Consider the following 13,827-nt stretch of genomic DNA (forward strand, 5'->3'; position numbering starts at 1 on the left):
GTTCCAATAAAACTTAACTTACAAAATCAGACACCAATGAGACTTAGCCCACCAGCCAGGGTCTGCCAACCCCGAGTCTAGATAGCTGAACTGCATCAGCAGCAATGCCCGGTTACAGACGTGAAGTGTGAAAACAAAGATTTCAAGAACGCATAATGCTTTGTGCCGACATCTCTTCAGAATCCTTCTATCTCCCAGAATCATTCTGATCTTTTTGAGCTGAATTAAGTGGGAATCCCTCCAAATGCCTTACTTAGTACTACAAACTATTGAAAATTCGAAAAACTCTAAATATAGCTCTGTATCACTCACAGCCAGGGGAGGAAGACAATCACACAAAATCTGCTAAGAGGCCGCTTCAAGGTGGGCAGGCTCCCAGTGCCTCACTGAAGTTCATCAAGGAGAGGTGTCTGTCCCCTCTTACCTCCCGACCATCCCCGCCCATCAGAGAGAGCGAGCCTCACCGAGAGCAAATTCCAACAAGGCGATGCCTTGTGGAGAATTTTAAAAATATAAAAAATAAACAGTCACTGGAAATACCAGGTTTGTAAATCAGCATTTACAAAGCAAATTGGGTTACCTATGTTTTTAGTCAAGGAGTCACCGCTCCCAAAATAAACACTGCTCTGCCTCGTTCCAGCCCACACTACTCCAAAGAGAACAGACATCCACAAGGGTAAAGGCTGGACAGTTAACGCACAGTAAGGCAGGCTCCAAATTTCGGCAAGAGGAAAGTGAACGCCAACACCATTAAAGCTCTGATGGAAGATGGTTCCGGAATGCCCACAAGTCTTGGAAATGAAGATGCTCAATTCACCCCGCATTCAGTTATTTCATTTGAAAAGTGGTGATAGCAATTTATAAATTGACATGTTTCACAGTTCAGGAGAAGGAAGGACTTTATCTAGAAGCCACAGCCTACTTGGGCAAGGACGCTTTCTAAGGCAGCCACGCGGGATACAAAAGTGAACTCAGGGATGATGAAAAGCCACGAGCCTCTCTTCAGCCTCTTTTCTTAAAGCCTGAAACCACTGCTGCCGAGGGAAGGTTATTTGCAAGGATTTGATTGCTCGGAATTTTCAGTGCGATATTATTTCAAAAACTAAGCATAAAAACCTTTAGCGCCACCTGGACCTAAGCTTCCCAAAAGTGGAGAAGAGAGGGGCTGAGGTGTCGGCACTAAAGGCAATTTCCGAGGGGAGGCTGGAGCTAGAGAAGAAGCCGGGGGGAGGAGGGTGTTTGAATAGGAAGGGCTGGTCGCCCCAAGGCCCTCCCAGCACTCCTTCCACTCTGAGCTTTAGGATTCGCCACCACTGCTAACTGGACCACAGGCACCTGCCTGCAGTGTCCACCAAGTGGATTATGGACATCAGAGAGGAAGAGTCTTCAAGAGGTTCAAGGTCCATTCCAACGAACACCACATTCACTCTCACTGCTGCAGAATCCCCTCCTTTACGATGGTTAAAGATCCATCGAAACACAGCTCTCTGTGTACTGTGAACCAACTCAACTAGTCCTGGATCACAATCTTTGATGCTTTCGATGCTGCAAATCTTTGGTGGAGCATTAGCCATACCCAACGGTCTGCTCTCTGACGTCAGACAGAACAAAGTTTGAACTCTCGCAAGGAAAATAGCCAGTAGTCACGCACCTTACTGATTAAAGGAAAAAACTGTCTAGCCAGAAGAGTAAAGGAATGAGATATTTTAGTTTCCTGGTTAACTGAGTGTTAAATAAAAAAAAAAAAAAAAGAGGTTTTACTTAATTCCTTAAGCACTGATTTTTTTCTTAATTACTCCACACGGTGTTGGTCCACACCTTCACATAAGAACAGTCAAGGCAGGGGCACCTGGGTGGCGCAGTCGGTTAAGCATCCGACTTCAGCCAGGTCACGATCTCGCGGTCCGGGAGTTCGAGCCCCGCGTCAGGCTCTGGGCTGATGGCTCAGAGCCTGGAGCCTGTTTCCGATTCTGTGTCTCCCTCTCTCTCTGCCCCTCCCCCGTTCATGCTCTGTCTCTCTCTGTCCCAAAAATAAATAAACGTTGAAAGAACAGTCAAGGCAATCAACACAACATATTGCTTCTTGGGTGACTGAGGATCCAGCCATTATTTTTAGCACAGCATCATCATCAGTTTCCACATCAATGATGATTATATAGAATTCACCCCAATACAGAAGTTCAGAAGATATTCTGAGCCTACGATGAGGCCTGAGAGTTGATTTTAAATAAATTCCCTTTCTGGGGCGCCTGGATGGCTCAGTCGGTTGAGCGTCCGACTTCAGCTCAGGTCACAATCTCACGGTCCGTGAGTTCGAGCCCCGTGTCGGGCTCTGGGCTGATGGCCCGGAGCCTGGAGCCTGCTTCCGATTCTGTGTCTCCCTCTCCCTCTGCCCCTCCCCTGTTCGTGCTCTGTCTCTCTCTGTCTCAAAAATAAATAAACATTAAAAAAAATTTTTTTTTTAATTTTTTATTTTTTTTTTTTTTTAATTTTTTTTTCAACGTTTATTTATTTTTGGGACAGCGAGAGACAGAGCATGAACGGGGGAGGGGCAGAGAGAGAGGGAGACACAGAATCGGAAACAGGCTCCAGGCTCCGAGCCATCAGCCCAGAGCCCGACGCGGGGCTCGAACTCACGGACCGCGAGATCGTGACCTGGCTGAAGTCGGACACTTAACCGACTGCGCCACCCAGGCGCCCCAAAATTTTTTTTTTAAAAAAAAATAAATGCCCTTTCAATTTTTAAAAATTCCATTTGCCTCTTTGCCTTCATAGACAAGCATAGTCAAGACTTCGGCTCTGGGACTATCGCCTGCTCGACTGAACAGAACGTATCTTCACCTCCCGCGCTCCCCCTGATGCTGCCGGGGGTGTCTGCGGAGGTTCAAGAAGGAGTAACTGAAAATCAAGAAGGACAGAGCAAGGAGACAATGGAGGAGGTGCACAAAGGGTGAGAAGACAAAGCTTAAGAAAGAGGTGGCCAACAAGGCGGGGGTGGGGGGGACCGCGAGGGGCCAAAGGGCAGAGAGAACTTGCCAGAAGACACCCAAAGGTAATTCTATGTTTTATCTGCGTCCATCAACCTGAGGATGCAAATCCTTACTCAGAGCGGTTTTGTTCTTACAGGTACGTGCACTGATGTTAGTGGATCAAAACAAAGTAAGGATAAAATCACATGGAAAGTTCCTGTACAAGCCTCTGCTCTGCCACGGTTCCTTCCGGCAGCCCCTGATCCTAAGGAAGGAACCTTCTGGAGCCATCTACCTATGACGTCACTGCAGTTGAGAGGGTTAATCCAGAGGTTAAGACAAGGACTAATTCCCCAGCTTCACAGAGGAACGAGATCCTGTTCCCAAAGGAACTCAGTGACCAGCTGAACCCTGCAGCAACCTTTCTCCCCCTATTTCATTACCAGTCAATTCTGGTTTCCAAAACCCAGGTAGCTGAAATGTGTCCTCACACCACACAGACCGGGTCGGGAACCCTCGCACGGAACGGGCTGTCTCCAGTCCTTCAAAACCAAAATGGCCACCACCTTGTGCTGAGTGTCCAGCCCTCAGAGAATGCACGGCCGACCCCCACCCCCGCCCCGCCCCCGGCAGCCCCCAGCAGCCCCCAGCAGCCTTGCATGAGAACAGTGCGGTTTAAAAAGAGGCCAGCGTCTTCACAGAACGATAGCAGAAAAGGCTATCAACACATTTTTAAATTAGATAACCACTACGAAAGATTTCATTACGGTTAAAATTTAAGGGACAAAAAATAACAACAACGACCGTAAGGTATGGCCTACCTATGCCTGAATTGGCTCCGGTGACCACAACCACTTGGCCAGTGAAATCCCGGCCCTGGAGTATCTCCATGGCGGTGGTGCTGCTGTCGTATCTCTGTCTGCTGGTCGGCTTTGTAGGATTATCGTCCACAGTGAACGCCAGTCTTGGGTCCAAATAGGTGGTTCTTTTATTTATATGGCTGCAAAGGAGAAAGCAGTGAACCCAGGCATTTATAAACATGAGATAATCTTATAGTTTGGACTAGGCAAACCCCATTTTTCATGTACTAAAAAGGCTTATTCTTAACCCTGGAAAGAACTGGCATCCATTTAAGTCTGTCTTCTGGCCTCCAGAAGGATTACATTCCTGCCTGGAAAGATAATCATCAAATACTTTTCTTCAGAACTGCCTGTAAAATATGCTGCAGCATACAGAAAGCACTGTCTTGTATCCTAAGATCTCAAAAAAGGAGGCAGCTTTGGGATTTTTTTCTTTTTTTAATTCATGTAAATGTGGCTGTAAGATCTGTCAGCCACTCTTTTCCATAGATTTCAGGGAAATCTCTGAACCCTGTGCAAGGGCAGAGAGGGAGAAATCTCAAAATGATATTAAAAAAAAAAAAAAGTGTGAACATTCTGAAGTTGTAATGATTTTCATTTTAAGACCATATTCATACCTCCTTCAAGCACTATAGTTGTGATCTGGCTTTGAGCTAAGTCTTATAGACACAAAATTAAAATACATTGGTACACATGGATTACTAGGTTACTCCTATGTAACAGTTTAAAACTATGTAATAGTTTAAAAATCTATGGGGCGCCTGGGTGGCTCAGTCAGTTATGCGTCTGATGTTGGCTCAGGTCCTGATCTCACAGTTCGTGAGTTCGAGCCCCACGACGGGCTCTGTGCTGACAGCTCAGAGCCTGGAGCCTGCTTCGGATTCTGTCTCCCTCTCTCTCTGCCTCTCCCCCACTTGCTCTCCTTCTCTCTCCCAAAAATAAATAAACATTAAAAAAAATGTTTTTTAATCCATACTTATCACCTTACAAGTAGAGAGAGCCAAGAAGAAGCCAACTTCCATTTTACTTATAACCAGAGCTGCCGCAGAGGCATTTGGACGGGCACAGCGTGAGAGGCCACAACGTGCTGCAGGGCCACCAGCCGGGGCCACATGTATACACCTCTCCCGGCTCCTCCCAGACTTCCCTTTGGGAGCCTGAGAGAAGCCAGGGTGAAAGCATGTGCACCATGGGAAGGGACCTGGGCTTTCCGCCCCATGCCCAACCCCGGCACAGGTTGTGGACATCATACCAGCACGTCACGGTAACAGGCTCAGAGGAAAGGGGCCAAGGAACTACCCAGGAATTCAACAACATCAATGCTCAGTAGGTAATATAAGTCACAGTATCTCTGTAAAAAAAAATAGTAATAATAAGACTCCATGGCCATTAAGCACCACTGTCTTGAAAAATATATATATGAGAAAATGCTCACAAGATATTACATGTGAATAAAACAGGTTACTGAATAATTCACACAGTACACTCCCTACTTTTTTTCTAGTTTAAGGAAAGCATGTGTATAGAAACCAGACTTGGAGAATAAATCAAAAAATTGTTAAAAGTAGTTATTCCTACTGATAAGATTAGTTATATATACTATATGTTTTTCTATATTCAAGGTATATTACTTTCACAACTAAAAATTCCTACTGTGAAGCAAAACAAGGGGCGCCTGGGTGGCTCAGTCGGCTGAACATCTGCCTCTTGATCTCGGCTCAGGCCAGGATCTCACAGTAAGATCAAGCCCCACAAGCCCCACGTCAGGCTCGGGGCATCAGCGTGCATCCTGCTTGGCATTCCCTCTCCCTCTCCCTCTCTCTCTGACACACGCACACACGTGTGTGCACACTCTCTAAATAAACAAGTATGCTTTAAAAGAAAAATGACGGGGCGCCTGGGTGGCTCAGTCGGTTAAGCGCCTGACTTCAGCTCAGGTCACGATCTCGCGGTCCGTGAGTTCGAGCCCCGCGTCGGGCTCTGGGCTGATGGCTCAGAGCCTGGAGTCTGCTTCCCATTCTGTGTCTCCCTCTCTCTCTGCTCCTCCCCCGTTCACGCTCTGTCTCTCTCTCTGTCTCAAAAATAAATAAACGTTAATAAAAGAAAAATGACTGAGAATAGTTTCTATACAGCCACTTACTCGACAAAAAAAACTTGTCCATTCTCATCGGTCTCTTGCTCCCATCCATACGGCAAGTCTGAAACACAGGAAGGCTGGCAGGTCTGTGCGCGGCAGGGGTGGGGTGAATGGACACGCGGCCCAGGGTCCGGAGGCGCCACGCCCTCCCACCCCCACCCCGAAGCCTGGCCCACCGACGAGCAGCCACGCTGGGCCACACTCAGGCCACGTGGCCGTTCCAGAAAGCCCAAGAGAGATCACCCTCGCCAGCCCACCCCGCTCTCATCGCCTCCTCCACCCCGTCCCGCGAGCTCCTCCGAGCAAGGAAAGAACCTTCGAGGAATGAGAGCGGCCTGTCACCCCTCTGACCGTGACAGTTTTCCTAGGTCATTTATGCTTTGAATACAAGGTTCTTCGCTCTGTGAGAACAACATACGGACCTCCCGCTATTCGTTTTCTTTTTCCGGTTTTCGGGTGTTCCCACTGGGTCTTCTCTTCAGTGTGACTGTGAAGAAAAAAAAAAGTTAAAAATCCACAAAAAACAGTAAGTAAAGGGTTACACTTCTAAAACTTAATAAGCTGCATTAACTTTTTTTTTTTCCCCTCCCAAACAACACTGTCTCTCAAGAGTAGTAAAGCCAGAGTTCAGAAAAGAAATACTCAGAGCATAAATGTTACTGTTTGCACCAGATCCAATTCCCTGGGTGGGGAAAAGCAGCAGCCGGAGGAAACCTCCGGAAAGAACGGCGCCGTGAGCTGCTCCAGAGGAGGAGGGGAAGGGCACTGGGAGCAGGTGTGGGTCAACCCCAGGAAGCTCAGTCAGTGAAGCCCTCAGAGCGTCACACGGGGTCTGCATTTGTTTTCGTTTTATTCCGGGATAGGTGGCCAGACTTCAGCCTAACATATAATGCCGATATTTAGAGATCATTAGATAGATTATGAATCTTAAGTATTTATTCTTCCCACAGATGCAACTTCAAAGTGTTTTAACACTGACTCCTAATTGCTTCCAAGAGGTATTTAAGAATGTGGCAGGATAGCCCCAAAGGTCAACTAACTGCCCATCCAGCCAAGTTACTCAACTTCAGAACCTCGATTTTCCTACTTGCAAAATGGAAAGAACCCTAGAACTGATCTCAAGGAATGCTATGAGGAAAGGTACATAAAGGGTTGAACACAGTACCTGCGTGTAAAAAGCCTCAAAAGTGCTACCTATTATTTTAAACAAATCAGATATACAAACTAGTCTCATTTTTGTGGTAAATTTGGCATTTTATCTAACAGCATACAAAGTTATAATTAAAATCGTGAGCCAACAACAGACTAGAGACACCTGTTAACAGGTGATGAAGTGTCGGGAAAAACAGAAAATTACTGCATCAGAGGAGCAGCTGGATGTTGTAAGAGGCATTCAAAGGAGAGGCTGGATTTCCTAAAAGTTCACATACTCGTGCCAAAGTAGAAAATAATGATTAATCACTGACATCTAGATGATAAAATCTCAATATTCCTTCCCCACCAATTGCTTTCAACAGAACAAACAGAGCAGGAATTCACTGGAAGATGTGACACCCAGCAAGCAGGGTTTTGTGGGAAATGCCGGCTTCCGGTCTGTTGTTGCAAACGCTCAGTGGCAGGTGCAGGGTCACGGGGGACACGACTCGGGGCCAAAGACTCGGGCACCTGCATGCCTGCAGTCAGCCAGTCTCCCTGCCCCACAGCCACCTCACAGAGCCACCGGAAAGGTAAGGGACGCTCTACCTGTGACAGCAACTGAACATTGAAGTCACTGTACAAATGTAGGGTTATCAGCAGCAATGACCCACTTCTGCTTGTACCTCGGCCACCACGAACTCCTGCTTGCAGAAAGGGAGACCCTGAGTCCCCAGTAAGGACGAGCCCCTCCTCGCACACTGGAGGGAGCGGCCAGCAGACAACACGGACACCCCCAAGGACACACGCCGCTCCCGCTCTTTGCCCTGCCCTACCCCCTGCTTCTCAAGAAAGTTTACGGGGGCGCCTGGGTGGCCCAGCCAGTTGGGACGTCCGACTGCAGCTCAGGTCATAATCTCGAGGTTCATGAGTTCAAGCCCCACGTTCAGCTCTGTGCTGACAGCTCAGAGCCTGGAACCTTCTCTAGATTGTGTGTTTCCCTCTCTCTCTGCCCCTCCCCAACTCCTCTCTCTCTCTCTCTCTCTCCCAAAAATAAATAAAACATTAAAAAAATTAAACAATAAAAGTTTACAGATGTGATCACTTTCCTCTGCCTGGTGTTACGAGTAGTTTCCATCCCACAGGCAGGCATCAAATGAGCTTTGAGCAGAGCTGCTGAAAGACCTGCCCTCGAGAATCCACAAAGTGCCCCTGCGAGAGGAACGCGGACCCTCTCGGGCAGGCGTGCGTCCCCCTGAACCCTCACACACCCAGCCCTGCACCTGCCCTCGTAGCCGCCCCGCTGTAAACGGGGGAGTGAATAAACGCTTTCCAAAGGAGCTGGAAAATCCTCTCAGAACGTGTTTTTTCTATCCTGAAAGACAGGTTAAAAAAAAAAAAAAAAGAAAGAAAAAGAAAACAAAACAAGATAACCACTGTCACCCCCGTGTTTTTGACTTTGACAAAAAACGCCCAAGCCAGCATTTCCTGACATTTCAGCCAGATCGCTCTCTGCTGGGACCGTCCTGTGCTCTGCAGGATGATTAGCTGTATCCCCGGTCTCTACTTACCAGACGCCAATATCCCATCGTTGTGGGATCAGAAAGCATCTCCAGTTATCACCAACTGTACCCTGAAGGACACAGTGTCCCTGGAGGGGAATCCCGGGCCTCACAGAAAAGAGAAAGAGCATAATTTGGTAGTAAGAATCTCAGAGCCCAAGGCTCATGATTTCTGGCTCTCCCACTCACCAGCCGTGTGCTCTTGCAGAGGTGTTCAACCGCCCTGTGCCTCGGTTTCCCCATTTGTAAAATGGGGACAGTAACACCAACTGCTTGGGGTTAGAGAGGGCTGAATGAGTTAATGTGTGTGAAGAACTAAGAACTGTGCCTTTCACACAGAAGTATTAATTTGAATAAATACTTACATGCAAAACTTAATTAAAAAGTGTTCTTAATTGTAACCTAAAATGACTTTTTAATGAACAGAAAAGCACGACACACGTCCCCAAAGTGTTATCTTCTTCTCCTTTAAACAGAAGCCCTCTTCTGTGTTTTCTTTTTCAATAAGCTTTTTTGTCACTTAAAGAGATAATTAACAGTGATCTTAATTTAAACCAAAAGGATCAAAATTAAATTCATACCACATTACATGGATATCATCTCAAGAATGCTATTCTAGAATTTTTTTTTCTTTAAAGTATAGTTAACTTGGAGGCTGACAGCTGACTGTGAGGAGGGCTTCCGAAGAAAAGGGGGCTGGGGGTGGAGAGCCCAGAGGCACAGGTGCCTGCAGCGACAGCCCGGCACTGAGACCTCGTCCTTCCATGCCCACCTCCCGGCTTGGGCATAGGGGCTGCTCTGGACCATGTGAGGGACGGGAGAAAGGCCCACCAGCTCTCTCTGGTGCCAGGTCTGCCCTCAGGGGCAGGGTCATCCTCTCCCTGAAAGCCCAGCCTGGTGGGCCTGGAGCCATGTGACATGTGTGCTTCTGACTGCACCATGGGAAAGCACGATGCGCCCACAGAAGCCACACGATGGGAGAGGGGCAAAGCTATGAGTCCGCGAGGGGGTCTCATTACGATCCCAGAGTCTCACTGGGAGCTACAGCCTCTGTCCTTGGGGGTGGCCTTGCTGCCATTGAGAGGAAGACCACATGAAAACAGTAAGGACGCAAAGGGCAGTCTTCTTTTAGCCCATTAGCAGTTTCCCAAACCCCAAGAGAGAACAAGTAACCCTTTCAGAGTTAGAAGAAAAGGGCCAGGATGCTTGCAGGTCAAGAGAGATCAAGGGGAATCCAGGATTAGGATTGGTCAGAGGCATGCTTCTGCCTGGAGAGCTAAAGAACAGAGAGCAGGGGAAACTGGAGAGAGGGACCCCCAGTTAGGACCCAGCCAAGCGCTGTCCCTACATTCAGTGTAAACAACGGGACCAGACAGGCCAGTTTGAGACCCAAAACACCGGGGAGGGCTGGGCGACTGCCTTTTTGGAGACCATACGTGCACCACCGAAAGCCCTGGTTGTGGGCCCCCAGAAGCTCTCAGAGGAGCTGGCTGGGATATGCAGACCTTATTTGGTGAAAGCAGCACCCAGACACTGGATGCCATCGAGGAAGGAAGCAGATGAGAAAGGCCACCCAACATAAGGGGAAAGGCAGGGTGACCCCAGGCTCCAGGCAAACTTGACAGGAAGCCAGGGGGCCTAGGGTACGTGGCCGGAACGAAGGCAGGCCCCACACAAAGCAGCAGGCAGAGAAGGGCTCTGACAGCCAGGGCCCCGGTGATGGGCACCTTTGCATTCCAAAGCCCAGTATGCCCCCCGCTCAGCGAGGCCGGAGGAAACCTTCACTGCATGAATTACTTCCCCCACTACACAGGACTTACTTTGTCTCCCGGGTGGTAAGCACAGGAGATACAGAGGGTAACAAGAAAAGGTCCCCCCCTCACGAAACTTACAATCTGGGGAGAAGACAGCGCAAACGAGGACAGTATGGCTAAAATGACTACAGGCAAGGCCAGGTACCATGACTCAGATAACAAGGCGCCAGGAGGAGGGTGCAGGGGTCAGGGACAAGGGGAAACCAGTAGCAGTTACGCTCAGCATTGAGGGGATGACAAAACCCTTCGTGCAGCAATCCAGGCAGAGGGAAAGGCGAGTGGGCGCTCAGAAGCTGCCTGGAGCCTGGCTACAGCCTAACGGCCCCCTGTTGCTAGACTCATCCCTTCCATTCTCCAGACCCCGAGACCACCTTCCAAAAGATGAAAGACATAAACCCCCTGGCACCCCCTGGATCCAAGCCTTCGGGGGATCCCCGGGTCCTGCCGATGGAGCCCCAGCTCCCCGACAAAACGCGGACTTTCTCTGCCGCCTCAATCTTCCCACGCCTCCAGCCGCACTCACGCCACACGGAGGCCTCCGCTCAGTTTCCTCCACCTGGGCCGGTCCGAAATCGCCCAGGAGTTGGGAGGCCAACTCTCGGGCTCACCTGCGGTGTCCCCCACCTCCCCACACATGCCTCCTGCCAACAGGCTGCCGCTCACTATACACAGACTGCACGGGAACCACCCACGCGTCACTCTGCCATGTAACAACGGGTGACAACTGGGCCTTATTTCTCTCAGTATAACCAGCGCCCAGCAAAAAGCCTGGCATGTGAAAAAACCCCAATGTGTCGTGAATAAATCAACTCTCCAAGGTCTTCCTTTTTTTTTTTTTTTTTTTTCTTTTCTGGTTTTCTTTCTACCAAGCAACCAAAGACAGCAGTGGCTCACAACCTGGGGTAGATAAGAATCGCCTGGTCAGATCTGACAACATACCAATGGAGGCGGGGAGGGCCCAAACCAGTTAAATGAGATGCGCTGGAAGAGGAACTAAAGAAAAGATATTTTCGACATTTTCCAGATGTTGAAAATCACTGATTTACATCCACGTTTCTCAAAGCCAATTGATAACCTGCCTTACGTGGAAAGCCTAGAAAACACAGATTCCGAACCACGGTGGGCGTCTGCAGCATGAGGGTCTCTGAAATCTGTATTTGGGGCCATTGGCAGGTGATTCTAATATCAGGCTTAAGTGCTGTCACGGCTGCAGGGTGTTTGGGGGTAAGTGAAATCATTGAGCATGGAGTACTTATGAGATCTGTGCTAAGTGCTTTATGTACGCGGCCTGAATTAAAACTCTATCCACCCATTTTACAGATGAAAAAGACTGAGAGTTCTTTCAATGGCCCAAAGTCACACGCTTAATAACGGCAGAAAGGGCCTGCTATGCTACTAGTGTTTCCAAAACTTTGCTGGGAAACTGCTGGAGCTCTATTATATATGCATACAGATGTATATGTGTGTATATAGATATATGTACATACACACACACATACATAACTATATTAGGAGATTTATTTAAAATACATACTTCCAGCTCCCTGCCCAGACCCCCGAGGCATCAGCTTTTTTTTTTTTTTTCCTGATTTTTTTTTTTTTTTCTTTTTCCGAGGGAATAAGGCCTGTTAGCCACCAGGGCACCGTGCAGCGCCGCTTCGTGAGCAGCAGAGGGCGCGCCTGAGCGCTGCCAGGTGACCCCACTGGACCCAGGGCCCAGAAAGGCTGCCGACCCCTCCTCAGGACCTCGGGGGCCTCCCCGAGGAAGCTCTTTAAGTATCACTGCCGCTCCGCGCGGCCTCGCCAGGCTGCAGCGCCGGCCCGCGCCGGCCCCGCGCAGGTGGCGTTCGGGGCAGCGCAGGGTCCGGGGCACGTGAGGCCGTCAGGGTTCCAGGTGCGGCCCCTTCCAGGTGTGTCCCAGGCCCGGCGGCCCCCCTGCGGCCCCTTACTTGGCATAGTAAACCCAGCCGTCCTTGGTGGTTCTCTGCTCCCAGCCCGGGGGCAGCTCGTCCTCGCTGTCCGTGTCGTCCAGGCCCGCGTAGCGCAGGGCTGCCATGGCGGTAGGGGAGGCGGTCGGTCACCCCCTCGCTCCGTCACCCGCTGCCGGGTCTCCGCGCCCAGGAACTCACTCCCGCTACAACCGAGCGCCGCGCGCGGCGAGACCCAAACGCTCGCGCCTGCGCAGTGCGCCGCCCAGAGCGGCTCTGCAGACTCGGTAACTGAAATCCAGTCTCCGGAGTTTCGGAGCTTCCGGGATGAAAGGGGCGTGGTCCAGGAAGAGCCCTGGTTGAGAGCACCGGAGAGGGCGCACTGCCGCTCGGCTGGAAGTAAAAGCCGGTGAACGCTCTGTGACTCAGGAGATGGAGCTGAGCTTCGTCCACCTCCCGGGCCGCAGGGAAGGGGCGTGGGCATCCAGTCACGGTCCAGAACTCCGCCCGTTGCTGAGCGACCTGCAATGACTTCCGCGTTGTTCTGGCCAATCCTGCAGGAGCTCCAGCAAATGAGCATCCTGGGAAATGTAGGCCAGGCCCAGCAGGACGAGCCAGCCGAGCAGAAAGGAGGGATGCTGCTGCTGGTTTTCTGGCCTCTGGCCTCTCCTTCTTCTAGAACGTTATAAAGAGTGGACGTTCCTGCTTAGAAACCTTCCAGAGCTTACCATCACCCAGGCTGATTCACAAACTTCATTGTGCATGGAATCGTAACGCTGTAACGCTGGGAGGGTTAAAAAATGCGAACTCCCGCAACCTTCTAATGACCCAGACTTGGAAAAGTTTTTTCCAGCCACAGCAAGATACTGCTTATAAATAAAGGGCTAAGGTTTATAAAGGGCTTAATTATGGGCCAAAAATTCATTGACTTATCTTTTTCATGTACCGGACACGTGGGCAGAGTTAGAAGAAAGAACAGATGATTGACCGGCAGTGGAGACTGTATTGCTTATATTACAATTATTTATTTTATCTGCGTACTCCTGACGGAACTCACAGAGCACCACCACGTCTTACGCTTCTTTCTATCACCAGCGCTTAGTAAAATGCCTAGACCTACAAGTTTATTGAAAGAAAGAAATGAATGAATCAATGTGATTTCTTAGGTTGGACCCTCGACAAATCGACCTAGTTTAAAATGAAATTCCCAATTTACAAAATGGCTCTCTCGATTCCTCTTGGAGCACCTACAGGTATTCCGTAAACGTCCTGTGTCAAAAACTGGAAGTGTATCTTTAACTTGGCCTTGCCTAAGGAGTTTTCCAGAACATTCCCCAGTTGAAACTTGCTCCCCAACTCAGCATTCCAGGGAAGTCTACTGACCAGGATTTCTGTGGCCTAGGTCTTGGAAGTATGTAAGCCT

At 49.4% G+C, this 13,827-nt stretch overlaps 1 protein-coding gene across 3 annotated transcripts in view; it reads right to left on the reverse strand.

Annotated features, from left to right (window-relative positions):
- The window catches only part of WWOX (WW domain containing oxidoreductase), a 976,622-nt gene extending 963,931 nt beyond the window's left edge, over positions 1–12,691 (reverse strand). The window contains exons 1-4 of one of the 3 annotated variants that reach the window (XM_030298626.1): positions 12,426–12,691; positions 6,389–6,453; positions 5,970–6,027; positions 3,791–3,969 (exon numbers count right to left, since the gene is read on the reverse strand). In XM_030298626.1, the coding sequence (XP_030154486.1) occupies positions 3,791–3,969; positions 5,970–6,027; positions 6,389–6,453; positions 12,426–12,532 (409 nt within the window). In that variant the 5' untranslated portion in view covers positions 12,533–12,691. The remainder of the gene's footprint in view (positions 1–3,790; positions 3,970–5,969; positions 6,028–6,388; positions 6,454–12,425) is intronic. The other 2 variants (XM_030298628.1, XM_030298629.1) reach the window with 2 other exon arrangements.
- Between the last annotated feature and the right edge of the window lie 1,136 nt (positions 12,692–13,827).

The sequence above is a fragment of the Lynx canadensis genome, chromosome E2, assembly GCF_007474595.2.
Source record: "Lynx canadensis isolate LIC74 chromosome E2, mLynCan4.pri.v2, whole genome shotgun sequence".
In the NCBI taxonomy this organism is placed as follows: domain Eukaryota; kingdom Metazoa; phylum Chordata; class Mammalia; order Carnivora; family Felidae; genus Lynx; species Lynx canadensis.